This window comes from Mustela lutreola, chromosome 12, assembly GCF_030435805.1.
Source record: "Mustela lutreola isolate mMusLut2 chromosome 12, mMusLut2.pri, whole genome shotgun sequence".
In the NCBI taxonomy this organism is placed as follows: Eukaryota; Metazoa; Chordata; class Mammalia; order Carnivora; family Mustelidae; genus Mustela; species Mustela lutreola.
The window spans coordinates 19404678-19418211 of NC_081301.1; the positions used below are offsets into that span (position 1 = coordinate 19404678).

General features: G+C 57.3%; 1 protein-coding gene across 3 annotated transcripts; it reads left to right on the plus strand.

Annotated features, from left to right (window-relative positions):
• Positions 1–5642: 5642 nt before the first annotated feature.
• On the plus strand, positions 5643–13102 carry KIF12 (kinesin family member 12). Of its 3 annotated transcripts, XM_059143356.1 has the most exons (19): positions 5697–5825; positions 5897–5962; positions 6065–6143; positions 6329–6456; positions 6582–6657; positions 7027–7161; positions 7329–7464; positions 8296–8387; positions 8557–8704; positions 9381–9499; positions 9583–9687; positions 10265–10367; positions 10451–10541; positions 10749–10835; positions 11224–11314; positions 11385–11483; positions 12039–12139; positions 12234–12352; positions 12678–13102. In XM_059143356.1, exons 1-19 carry the CDS (start codon positions 5800–5802, stop codon positions 12830–12832), a joined length of 1956 nt encoding a protein of 651 aa, XP_058999339.1. In that variant the 5' UTR covers positions 5697–5799; the 3' UTR covers positions 12833–13102. The 3 variants fall into 3 exon arrangements, with proteins under 3 accessions (XP_058999341.1, XP_058999340.1, XP_058999339.1); XM_059143358.1 differs by lacking the exons at positions 7027–7161; positions 7329–7464 and having other exon boundaries at positions 5643–5825; XM_059143357.1 differs by lacking the exons at positions 7027–7161; positions 7329–7464 and having other exon boundaries at positions 5682–5825; positions 5897–6143.
• Positions 13103–13534: the final 432 nt, after the last annotated feature.

Here is a 13534-nt window from a genome sequence, read left to right on the forward strand (position 1 = left end):
ACTACTTAGAGCATGTGTTGACCTTGGCAAGTTACTGAACATCCCCAAACCTCAGTTTCATCACCTGTAAAATGGGGACATTTCCAGGGCCAGTCCCAGAGGGTTGCTTTTAATTTGAATTACAAAATGAAGTAGCACAAGTGTCTGGTGTTCAATAAATATTAACTCCCAATCCTCTGACCCAGAAGGTTCCAGACACAATGAGGCATTACTGTGCAACAGATGGTACCTAACACCCTTTCCCATTCTTACATATCAACGTTACTGTTTTTAGAATTAAACAGCCAGCTCATAGGTAAGTCGTTCCTGGCTGAAGCTGACTCAGGGCAAGCTGCTTACATTTTTAGGGAGGAGAGCCGAGATTCTGGGAACAGCAGAGTTTCAACAACCCTGGGTCCTTCGATTTCACAACTACCCCCTAGAGGCTCATCTTCACCAAAAGACACAGCGTGGCTTTAGGATGCTTCATCTCCTCTTGCTGGACCCTCATATCTTCATCAGACGTACAGTTATGGGTGTGCCTCTGTGCCAGGCCCCGGGCGGGGCAATGGGATGGGCCCCCTACCCTTACCGAGCTCCTTGTCTAGCGGGAAGCCAGGCATGGCTGCCAATACCCACCATACCCAGCGAGAGAAGCCATGCAAAGTTTCAGAGGAGAGGAGACAGGTGTTTAAGGGCAGAGAGTGGTGGCTGGGGATCAGGGTGGGGAGCGTTGCCGGTAGTGTTCCTGTGACTCTCTGTACCTCGATCTAAAATCACTGTTCCTGGGGCGCCTAGGTGGCTCAGTGGGTTAAGCCTCTGCCTTCAGCTCAGGTCATGGTCTCAGGGCCCTGGGTCCAAGCCCCACATCAGGCGCTCTGCTCAGCAGGGAGCCTGCTTCCCCCATCTCTCTGCCTGCCTCTCTGCCTACTTGTGATATCTGTCTGTCAAATAAATAAATAAAATCTTTAAAAAAATAAATAAAATAAAATCACTGTTCCTCACCACGCCTGTATTGCCCCCCCCACCTCGGTTTTCCCATCTGTAGATGGGGCAGAGGACCAGATAGAAGTAAATGCAATAATCCCTTAAGGTTCCTGCTTTGGACAATTTTGTGGAATGAGTCTCATGGCCCACATTCACGTTTTAATTAAAGATTACATCAAGCTCTGTTCGGAAAATTTCACAAGCCTTGGACCCATCTGGCTTTTCCTCCGTTGGGGGGTGGGGTTCACAAGAGGAACAAGGAGAGATGAGTGTCATGTGATAAAAGAACTTGCTTCCTCACCATCTTCTTCCTCATTTCTGTTCCACCTCCATCCTGTGCGAGGCCATCCCTGCAGGGTGTGAGCCCCAGACTGGGCTCAGCCTCCCCCCACCAGGGCCTCAGTCTCTGCACCTGACAGATGGGGACGAGCCGTCCATGAAGTGTGTTGAAACAGAGCGAAGGGCGTTGACACTTGGGTTTCCAGGGGCCAAGTGGAGCTGTACCCCACCCTCTGGGAATTCTAAATTTGTAGCAGATGGTTGGGTCCGAGAGGCCAGCTTGGCTGGGGCTCAGAGAATGTCACCCAGCTTCTGGGCACATCCGAGAGCAGCTTTGTGGCAAGAGCTGATGATCTCCATGATAAATGAGCCCTAAATGAATCCTTACATTAGGAAGTTGAGTGTTTGTGGTTAGCCTTGAAAGGAAGGGAGAGAGGGAGGCTAGGGAAGGATGCAGGGATGCACCCGGCAGCCTCTGCTCACCAGGCTCCCTTCCTCCACTAACATTTGCTGAACTCCTACTGTGTGCAGGGTCTGGTGTTGGCTCAGAGACCACAGGGATGAAGCTGACATAGTCCCTGCTGCAAACCCCCGCCCCCCCGCCCCCCGCCAAAAAACAAGACACACAATCAGATGTGATCCGTCCCGTAACAGAAGAGAGCCCAGGACGCTGTGGGGACAGGGTGACTCCAGCCCAGTCTTGGGGGTAGGGGGCCCGGGAAAGGCTTTCAACAACACAGCTTGCAGGACAAGCCCACCAGGTCGAAGTGAGCACTCCTGGTAGGGGAAGAGCAGGGGCAAAGGCTTAGGAGAGTCAGGGAAGCCTCGAGAAGCTTTGGATTGGAGTGCAGGAGGCAAGGGTGGAGTGGGGTGGGGGGGAGGGGGAAGAAGAGGGATAGCCAGAGGGGTCAATAGGAGATAGAGTCCGAATGGCCTTAAGTCCCAGCCAAGGTAGCTCAGATTTTATTGTGGCCCCAGGGAGTCAGGGTAGGGCATTGTCCAGAGGGATGTCTAGGGCTCAAGAGGGAACAGAGGTGTGTGGAGGAGAGTCCCTGCTGACTCAGCCCGGCTTTCATTCACTCCCCCAGGGAGTGCTTCTTGAGGGCCTGCTCACCCGTCTCCACAGCACTAGGCTGGCTAAACCCCTCCTCAGGGCACAGGCTAGGAGAAAATGTTCGTGAAGAGCCAGGCCTCACTTGACAAAACTCCTTTGTGATGAGCCCTCGGGCCACGGTGGCACGGTGCTCTGCTGCCCTCTAGTGAGGGCTGGAGCTTCACCCCTGCGGCGTCGGCCGGCTTCTACAACAGTTTCTCCGGAGACCTTCCCTCTGCCCCTCCTGAGACCACAGGAGTCTCACTGCCCCCAGGAAATAGAGGACAGGCAGAGGGACTCAGCCCCAGCTGTGCACAGGGGCCCAGGGATTGTGTCCTTTAACTTTCTCAAATGAATGGACAGAGATGGTGTGGGCTCCTATCACTATCACGAAGGACACTGTCATGATGATGATGGTACGGGGGCAACGGGGGCGGGGACTGCTATTTCTGCAGCTACAGGTGGTGACGGCAGAATTGGAGTGAAGGAGGTGATGGGATTACAGTGAGGATGATGAGGACAAGGAGGGAGGAAGGGACCGTGGTAGTGGGGAAAGAGGTGGTGGCTGATACCGGTGGATTTCCTTGTCCCCATCTTTGGAGCGGATACTCAATTCTCTTAGGCACACACCTCGGAAGGGGGAGTTCTGGATCACGGGATAGGCACATGTTAACTTTCCAAGATGGAGCCAAATAGTTTTCAGAACACGGTTACCTTTACTCTCCTGCCTGCCATGCAGCGATAGCGGGGCGGGGGTGGGGTGGGGGGTTCCAGGTGCCCCACAAGCCACAGTTAGCAGTGTCTGTTTTGTTCCCTCGTGCAGCTCTCAAGTTCATGGAAGCCTAGCACACAAAGAAGGCTTAATAAAAAAAATCTGCTGAAAGAATTCACAATTTAAAGATAGAAGATGTCCTCACTTGCTGTTAGAGAGCAGAACCAGAATTTTGCTCTTACCTGCGGGCATCCAGCCATGTACATGTTCTGACCCGGGTTGCCCAAGTCACAGCCCAACAGCCCGTCCCACCGCATCACACACATACCCCTTGTCTTGGCATTTTTCTCAAAAATCCCTTCCGTGTGGCTCATCTTGGTCCAGTTTGAAGAGGGACAGCAATTTGATTAAACCAGAACACACAGGGGCGCCTGGGTGGCTCAGTGGTTTGAGCCTCTGCCTTCGGCTCAGGTCATGATCCCAGGGTCCTGGGATCGAGTCCTGCGTCGGGCTCTCTGCTCGGCAGGGAGCCTGCTTCCTCCTCTCTCTCTGCCTACTTGTGATCTCTGTCTGTCAAGTAAATAAATTTTTAAAAAAATCTAAAAAATAAAAAAATAAAATAATAAAATAAACCAGAGCACACAAAGATACAAATGAGTGGTTGTCCTTAACCCTTTTAGGGACATTTGAAGGAGCAGCCTGCTCTCTTGCTGGGTCCACGACAGAAAAACGCAAGCTGCGGTCACAGACAGCACCTAGGCCCGCAGGTTTTCATAGTTCCGGGTTCTATTGGGATCTGCTGCTCACAGCTGCTTTCCCCTCAGACAGCCTCCCCTGTGTGCCCCTCTTTTCTCCCATTTTTTTCATCTACAAAACAGTAAAAGTAATTCTTGTCCTATCCACCTGAAGGATTAAAAAAAAAAGTAACAGATTAAGGAGCTTCACAGTTGAAAGAAATCTTAGAGATCATCTAGGGACTTTTATTATTGCTCTCAGATGATTCTTTACAACCGATGAATCCCTTTCAATTACATGGTCTCATCGAAAGCTCAGGACAACCAAGTGACATCATTCATTTCTTTTTGGAGGAAAGAAACAGGTTAAGAAAGGGGGAATGAGGGGCGCCTGAGTGGCTCAGTAGGTAAAGCCTCTGCCTTCGGCTTAGGTCATGATCCCAGGGTCTTGGGATCAAGCCCCACGTTGGGCTCTCTGCTCAGCAGGGAGCCTGCTTCCTCCAATCTCTCTCTCTGCCTGCCTCTCTGCCTACTTGTGATCTCTGTCTGTCAAATAAATAAATAAATCTTTAAAAAAAAGAAATAAAAAGGAAAAAAAAAAAAGAAATGGGGAATGACTTGCCCAAGCGGCAGGGCTGGGAACGGTGGCTCTTTGCTCTACCTAACTCTCCCTGTAGATCTAGCTTGAAAGCACTATGACCAAAAGGTTAACCAGCTCTTGCTTGTACTCCTCCAGTACACGGGGAGCTCACTGCCACCCAAGTTAAGCCAGTCCCTAGCTGGGCAGCTCTGATAGTTAGTTGGCTATCATTTGTGGTGGTACAGAGCACATTGCATTGGGAGGGGGAGGGGGGTGATCTTTAAAGGCTTTCATCCTATTGTGTGTCAGGGAGAGGAGAAGTTTACAGAAATATTCAGAGAATATACAGAGGCAGCCAGAATGGCAATAATAATCACAACACCTATTTGATAGTGTCACTTCCGTGTTTGTAACCCATGAATGGCTTCCTGGTTCCCTGAAGAGGGAGTCCAGACTCCTTCGTGAGCTTGGTCCAGTCTCAGTCCCCCTCTACATGTCTCACACATTTCCCCACCCCACCCAGCATTCCTGCAATGTCTTCCCTCTGAGAAGAACCTCCTCACTTCCCAGTTCCTACAGGTCTCTGAACTATGCCCCCCCAAATCCCTGCACACTAGACTGTTTTTACTTGTGTCCCGAACTAATACTACCTGATTCCTTTGCCCTGATGCCCAGCACGGAGACTGTCCCTGAATGGGTGGTTGGCCCACCCCAGCACCTACGCACATAGCTCTGCGGCTCCTCACAGCCAGACCAGGAGAGGGTTAAACAGCAGCCCTGGCCTTAGATCAATCAGCCTTGGCATTGGAGAAGCAGGTGGCCCAATGTTTAACCAGATTCTTTCTGGCCCTTTTGTAAGCTTGGCTCAGGAGCTCAATCCAGCCAGGTCTTCTGAGAGCTGAAACCTGGGCCCCTCTCGCCCCTTTAGGCGCCTCTCCCAGCCCCACTTCCTGGGTCCTAGGGTGCCAAGTAGCTGGAGCTGCCAGGGTGGGGAAGCAGGGGAGGAAGCTTTACAAAGCTGGAGGAGCTGTAGGTGGAGAGCAGGGAGGGCCTGGTCCATGCTCTGCCCAGGCCCCGGTCGAGCCCTTCCCATGCCTGCCCTCCCTATCCCCTTCTGTGTACAGAGAAGGCTGGTTTGGGTAGTCCTTCCTGATAGGAAAGGGCAAGAGAAAGGGATCCCCAGACTCCAGAACCCCCTAGCAAGGGGTCCCTTTGCTGGACACTTTTTCCACCAGACGTGGGGGTGGGTAAATCTTTAACTAGCTAGCCCAGGGGAGGCTGGAGCCTTTCCGGATGGATGATTGCCTGAGAAGGGGGAAAGGGGGTGGGGGATGTAAGTTGTGTACAGCAGTCCCGGTGAGGTGGGAAAGGGCGGGTAGTGGAGGGAGAAAGAAAAGAGACTCGGGCGGAGCTAACTTCGCGTGCAAAGCGGGACATGGAGGAACGCGGGTCTCCAGACGGGTAAGCAGAGATTCTGGGAGGTTTCGAGGAGCCTCTGGGCTCAGGGATGGTAACTCCCGTTGCTGCCACAGGGACCCCGCACGGAGCCTGGAGCAGGGGCCAGAGGGGCCAGAAACGCCCATCCAGGTGGTGCTCAGGTAGGTATAGGCTGGCTGGGGAGTGCCGGGCGGGGGGCGCGAGCGAGGACAGGACCGATGGCGACAATGGGATGGATCGTCCGCCTTCCCAACGGACCCCAGGGTGCGTCCCATGAGCGCGGCCGAGTTGCGTCGAGGGGAACAGAGCGCGCTGCACTGCTCGGGGACCCGGACTCTGCAAGTGAGGAACCCTTCCCCCCTCGAGCCCCAACCCCCTCCCCCACAAACCTACCTGAAGGCCCCTCCGCCCCTTTCCCGGGGCAACTTTGTCCCAAGACCCCGCCTCCCCGGGACATCCCCGTGAGCCCCGCTTTCCCAGGCTCCGCCCCCAGCGTGCCCCGCCCCCTCGGCCACCCCCTCCCCCAGGTGAGCCCCCCGGGCGGCGGCCCGGACGTGGCCTTCCGCTTCCGCGCGGTGCTGGACGGGGCGCGCACGCAGGAGGACGTGTTCCGGGCGTGCGGCGTGCGGCGGCTGGGCGAGCTGGCGCTGCGCGGGTGAGTGAGGCGCCGCCAGGGCCCCCGGCCCCGGCCCCCCGCGACCCGGGCCCCCAGCCCACCCCCTCCCCTCCAGCCCCCAGCCCACCACCGCCCGGGTCCAGCCGCGCCCCTGCCGCCCGCAGCTTCTCCTGCACTGTCTTCACCTTCGGTCAGACCGGCTCCGGGAAGACCTACACCCTGACCGGGCCTCCTCCGCAGGTGGGCCCGGCGCCCAGGGAGCGGGGAGGGAACGGGAGCCGCGAGGCCCTGGGGAGCCGCACGCTTCCAGGGGGAAGGGCCTTCGTGCCGCCCAACCCCATTTGCAGATGGGGAAACTGAGGACTGGAGAGGTGAAGGCGTCTGCCTCATATGGAGCCACTTTTATCCGCTTGACTTAATAGCTCTCAGTTTCTGCATCTGTATGCGGAAGTGACAGTTCTGACCGAGGGTTACTACCCTGTTCCGCGGGAACTTGGCACAGTTCCTGGCGGATAGTAGGGCAGTCCTCTACCAGGGGTAGTTCTGACTGTTGCTTTGTGTTGGGAGGAGCGTGATCCAGCCCCAGGCTCAGCTGTTTTCTGCCCCCAGGGCGAGGGTGTGCCCGTACCCCCCAACCTAACCGGCATCATACAGAGGACCTTCATCTGGCTGTTAGACCGGGTTCAGCACCTGGGCGCGCCTGTTACCCTCCGTGCCTCCTATTTGGAGATCTACAATGAGCAGGTGGGGGACTGAGATGAAGAGAGAGCCCTCAAGGAGAAGGAGGCATTTCTCTCCAAAGAGCAGGGGTGGAGGGACAGAAGCGGCTGGGGGCCTGTTGCTGGTAGAGGCTAGGGGTGGATGGAACATGGGCTCAGGGCCCCTTCCCTCACCCACCACCTTCACCTCAGGTTCGGGACCTTCTGAGTGTGGGATCTCCCCGACCCCTCCCTGTTCGCTGGAATAAGACCCGTGGCTTCTATGTGGACCAGCTGCGGGTGGTGGAGTTTGGGAGTCTGGGGGCCCTGATGGACCTTCTCCAAATGGGTGCGTGCTACTTCAGGGGTGCTTTGGGGTGTGGGGACGCCCATTCCTCAGCTGTTCACTGTGCACCCCGAGTCCCTGGCTGGAGCTGTGGATTGAGATGCTCCGTGTGGGAGGAAATGGCCAGCAAACCAACAATTCAGACACAGCCCAGAGATGTTCGTTCCCCACCCCCACCCCAGGCTTGCAGAGTCTGCTGTCCAAACTCTTGGAATTCTGATGATGGGGCATGATTGGGTAGGGTGGGGTCAGGGTCATGGTTTCTCGTGTCCAAGGCCTCTGTCTTGGTCGGGCCCCATCTTTGCCCCCTGAGGAGGTCTCCCCACCTCAAGGCTCTCCCCTTCCAGTCCTTTCCCCTACATGCAGCAAACCCCATTCCTCTTCCTCTCCAGACCCCCAGGCTCTTCCAGTTTCTTAAAGGTAAATGTCATACCTCTTAGGCTAGTCTGTGACGTCCTTCTGTTCCAGCCCCATTCATTCATCAAGTATTTATGGAGCACTCACTCTGTGGCAGGCACTGGGGACTCTGGGTTCTGGCCCCAAAGTTGTGCCCAGAGCTGAGCTTTCTGTCTTAGTCTTTCTCTTTCTCCACAAGGCAATGGGAGAGATGTTCATAAAACGTGAATTTGATTGACATTCCTCTGCTCAGTATTCCCCATCTTCCTCTCCCATGTCCGTGCTAGAGACAGCCCCGGCAGCCCCTCCTTCCCCTTTCCTGCCTCCTTGCTTTTGCATGGGCTGGCCCCTCTCCCAGGATGTCCTCGCTTCTTTTCCTTTATCAGTGACCACCTGCTCCTCCTACCAGGTCCAGCTCCTGCCATTTTCCGCCTCTAGGTCTTACCCGCCGACGGAGCTCAGCTCACACCCTGAACCAGGCCTCCAGCCGAAGCCATGCCCTGCTCACGCTCTACATCAGCCGCCAAACTGTGAGTGTCCCCACGTGGGGAAGGAGCTGGCCCAGGGTCACCCAGCCAGGGTCTGCCTCTGATATAGCAAGCAACTTGGGCAGGTGTCGGAGGTAATAGTGGAAATCTTTTCGGCTTTGTGACTTTGGTGGGGACGGCCCCTCCCAAGTCTGACCCCTCTGCCTCACAGATGCCTCCAGGGGACCCTGGGGAACCCCCCGTGGCGGGGAAGCTGTGCTTTGTAGACCTGGCTGGCAGTGAGAAGGTGGCAGCCACAGGATCCCGGGGGGAGCTGATGCTTGAGGCGAACAGCATCAACCGCAGCCTACTGGCCTTGGGTGAGACATGGGGCCGGCTGCATGGACATCCTGTGTCCTTGCCCTGAGCCTGACCCAGAGCTGTCCCAGGTGGGAGAACCAGAGGAGTGGTAGTGGGGGGGTCAAGAGCTGTGACCCACTAGCCACCCGCCTCCTCTTGGCCTTAGCGTGCTATTGACTCGTGCCTCCCCTCTTAGAACTTTACGAGTCTATAAAACTGAGGGTTTATAAAGGTACGTTTTCATTTAAGAAGTAGAAACACTCGAGTGCAGAGGCTGAACCCTCAGACATTCAGCCTGTCCCCATGTGCAGTTGGGAAGACTGAGGCTCCATGAGAGGAAGAAAGTGACCTCCTTTCCACGCCTGCCCTAGGTCACTGGGCCTTGAGGTCCCTTCCTCGGCGATGTGTGTAGGGAGATTTTCAGGGAACTCTTCTTCATTTCCTAAGCCTCTGCCGAGTGCCAGGTTCAGGAGTGGTCAGCCTCTTTGGTTGCACTGGGGATCGGGGTGGACAGGGTCATCTCTACCCTCAGGAGCCCCTGTCTGGTGGCAGAGACTGGTCTGACCAAGTAACTAGATCTCATAGGAGGAGCGATTTTCAAGTCACACAGGTCTGGGTGGAGGTCCCAGCTCTGCACATACCAGCTGGGTGGCCTTGAGGGAGGGCGGTGACCTTGCCGGCCTTGTCCCCACCCAGGTCACTGCATCTCCCTGTTGCTGGACCCACAGCGGAAGCAGAGCCACATCCCCTTCCGGGACAGCAAGCTCACCAAGCTGTTGGCAGACTCGCTGGGGGGACGCGGGGTCACCCTCATGGTACCGCAGAGGAGCTGGCAGGGAGGAATGGCTCCTGAGGGAGGGGGTCCCAGAGAGGAACACTCAGAGGCAGTCCTCCCCAGGTGGCCTGCGTGTCCCCTTCAGCCCAGTGCCTTCCTGAGACACTCAGCACCCTGCGATATGCAAGCCGGGCCCAGCGGGTCACCACTCGGCCACAGGCCCCCAAGGTGAATGGAGGGAGACCCAGGTAGAGGGGAGGGCAGAGGAGATAGTTGAGGATCTGGCAGTAGTTGGAGTCCGAGTTGGTGTTATGGGAAGCCTGGAACTGAGTCAGAGTTGGGATTAGAGTCAGAGTCCTGGTCCTGATTGGGTAGGGTGGGGTCAGGGTTATGGTCAGGGTTAGGGCATGCCTAGGTGTATGGTCTGATTTGGATATGATTCAGGGTGTACCCAGGATCCCAGCTGGTACCATGATGAAATCTGAGTTGTTGAGTTGGGGTCTGACATAGTGTCTCCTTTGGGGTCAGGATCTGGGCCAAGGTTTGAACAGAACTGAGTTTAAGATTGGACTTGGAGCAGGGTCCAGCTTAGAGCAGGCCCTCCAGGCCTCCAGTGATGGTTGCCTGACCCTTTGATGCCGTTAGCACAAGGTGCCTCCTCCAGGTGGACGTAGCCCCGGGATGCGAGGCTGGCCAGTGAAGCATGGGCTGGGTTTTAGGCTCTCCTCACCCACCCCGGGAAGCCCTTGAGCAGTGCACAACTTGGGCAGCCACAGACAGCAGCTCTGGGCCTCTTTCTCTGCAGTCACCAAAGGCAAAGCATCCCCAGCGTTTGGAGGTTGAGATACTGCAGCTGCAGGAGGAGAACCGTTGCCTGCGGTCCCAGCTGGGGCAAAGAGACCCCAAGGGTATGAGTTCCCTGGAGGCAGGGGTAGGGTGAGGTTAGGGTCCAGGGCTCCTCTGGATCCAGCCATCTTCCCCTTCCCTGCAGCCTCCAGGCTCAGTGGGGCTCGGGTGGCCTGGGCCCAGCGGAACCTCTATGGGATGCTCCAGGAGTTCATGCTGGAGAATGAGAGGCTCAGGTAGGGCCTGCCTCAGCCAGGGGGACTCTGCCCCACCCCGTCCCTCTGGGCTGCTCTGCCAAGTGCACTGCTCCCTAGTCTGTGGCTACCCTGCTGTCCCCCTGCTTGCCTCCTGAGGCATGTACTCCACCGCAGAGAGGGGGGCTAGCGGATACCCCCACAGGTAGCTCTGCCTCCTGTCACCTGCCTGGGGCCTGCTCTTCCCAGGAAAGAAAAGAGCCAGCTGCAGAGTAGCCAGGCCCAAGCCCGGGACGAACAGCGCATCCTGGCCCAGCAGGTCCAGGAGCTGGAGCGGTGAGCACGGCTGCCAGCTGGGAGACAGGCCTTGGGACCCAGGGCAGGTGGGAAAGGGTGGCTCAGTGAAATGGTCAAGGGTCTGACCTCTGGACCCAGACCCCCTGGGTTTAAACTTCAGCTCTGCCACCTACTAGCTATGTGATCTTGGGTGAGTCATTTTACCTCTCCCTGCCTGGGCTTCCTCTCATATAAAATGGGGATAATACAGAGCCTTCTTTATAGGGTGGATGTAGAGTTCAGATTGAATGAGCTCATTTGTAAAGCCTTGAGCACGGCACCTGGCTTATAGTTAGTGCTCCCTGAGCGTTTGTTAAAAGGGGGAATGTGGAGGCCAGCCCGGTGTTGGTTCACAGGCTATAGGCACAGACCCCACTGTTCTCTCCAGGCGCCTCCTCAGTGCCTGCTACCATCACCAGCCGCACCCTGGCCTGGCCCCTCCTTGTCCCTGTGTGATGGTGCCAGCTCCCCCGTGCCACGTGAGTCTCTGCTTGGTGGGAGAGGGGAGGAGCAGGACCGGTGCAGAGCTTCTGACATGCCCTCTTGCAGGCCCTGCCTCCCTCCTGCTCCTGCAGCTGCTTCTGCCCCCTGTGCCGAGCACCACTGGCCCACTGGGCCTGTGCACGTGGGGAGCTCCACCTGCCCCAGGTAGGAAAGGGGGAGGCGGGGGGGGTTGTTGAGCAAGTGGGGATTGCTGGAGATTTGTATCCAGGGTTCGGCAGCCTGGGAGGCTCCAGAGTTCCAGGGTCCCAGGCTGGATCATGGGGTGAGGGGTCACTTTGGGCCGGTTCGCTTGCCTCCCCCTGCTCCCCATCCTACCTTCTTTCAGGATCTCACGGAGCCACTCACTTACCCATTCGTCCACTCACACGTTACTCATTTAGGTCTTCACTTACGAGTTCACTCACTCGCTCGGTCACTCTCCCCTAAGCTCCAGCTTTGTGGCAGCCCCGGTTCTAGACGCCAAGAATTCCGAAAGAGACCAGGCGTGGTTCCTGCCCTCAGGGAGCTCCTATCTCCAGAGAGGACTTAACAAGGGCTACCTGCCACCCACAGAAAAAGGGACCAAGAGCCGCGCCTTTATGTCCCCCTGATATGCTTGCTGTCCTGAGGGGGCAGGCATGGCAGAGATGGTGGTGGCACCAGGAGGATGGGGCACGTAGAGACAGGCTCACCCAGGGTGGGCTCTGGTCTATCCTGCAGGTGTTTGGCCCTAAGGCCCCAGGCGGTGTGCCCCTGTCTGCCCAGCCCTCACCCTGGGCACCCCCAGGCAACCCTGGCTCTGCCAAGTGTCCAAGAGAGAGGTGGGCCAGCCCTGGGGCACTGGAACGGGAGAGGAGGGGACCAGGCCTGGGAACCCAAGGCTCATCTCCCACTACCCAACCCACCCCGGCCCAGGAGTCCTAGCGACTGGCCTCAGGCCCGAGTCCTGGCGGAGATGCTGCTGGAAGAGGAGGCGGTACCCTCCGCGCCCCCACTGCCTGTGGGGCCCCTGAACACCTCACCAGTGCTGAGAGGTGAAGAAGAGAGAGCGAGCGGCCCCTCGTGGGTGTATTTTTGGTGATCTTGGGCCGGAACCCACCCTGTCCAGACCTTAGTCTTCCCATCTCTGAGACAGGGTGTGTGTCGAGAGGCGATCTGTAAGATCTGTCCAGTTCCCAAACTTGGAATTCGCTTCCCGGGGCCACCTGTATGTCCAGTTGTGTGCAGGAGCCCGTGGTGTATGTTGAGGGGGAGGGGAGCCCCCTGAGGCTTCCCCAGAGGGTGATGGGACACTCATGGGTCCGGGTGGGGAGGGGCCCAAGGGAGCACAGGCCTTGAGTCTCACTGTGTGTTTCTCAGGTGGTGCTGCAGTTCCAAACCTGGCCCGGAGACTGGAGGCCCTCCGAGACCAGATTGGTAGCTCCCTGCGCCGCGGCCGGAGCCAGCCGCCCCCCAGCGAGGCTGCTGGGAGCCCCAGGAGAGTCCTCCCTGCTGAGGGCAAAGCAGAAACCTAAGAGACTACTGCGTGACCTTGGTCTGGGCTCTGTGCTCCCAGGCTTCCGTCTCCCTATCTGTGCAGTGGGGATGGCAGCTGCCGTCCCCCTGTGCACCTGTGCCGCACGGAGGCCAGTTCCTGAGGGCTGCGGCTAGGGGCTTGTGGGCAAGTTTGGGGGAGCAGAGGGAGGGGGACACCCCAGACTGTGAGAAAGGAGAGACTGGATTTGGGAGAAGCCAGGCGGTGGGTGATGAAACAGACAAACGATTAAAGAAAGGTGTCGCTCCGGGTGTGGCGGGTCGTGTTTTGGGGGCGTCAGGCACTTCTGCGCGGAGGCAGCCCAGAGAGGGGGGCTCCCGGGGGACCCCGAGGAGGAGCCAAGGACTCTTGGTAGAGGTGCATGCCCCTTCTGATTGGGAATAATGCAGGTTGCCATCTCCTTTGTATGTGATACCATTTTAATTGAGTGACCGCTACAGGCAGCGGGGGAGCCGAGGGGAAATCAGCGAGCGTCTCCCTGCAGGAGCATGGGGGAGACCATTCCAGCCAGCCTGTGTGCCCGCTACAGGCATGCTGGTGCTGCAGGGCTTGTGAGGTTTGAGTTCTGATGCCACACACTTGCTGGGGCCTTGGGCAGGCCTTGAACCCTCCCAGACCACTTTCTGGTGTTCAGCCGACTAGACGGGGCGGGAATGGCTCCTTGTCTGTGGAATTCGAGTGA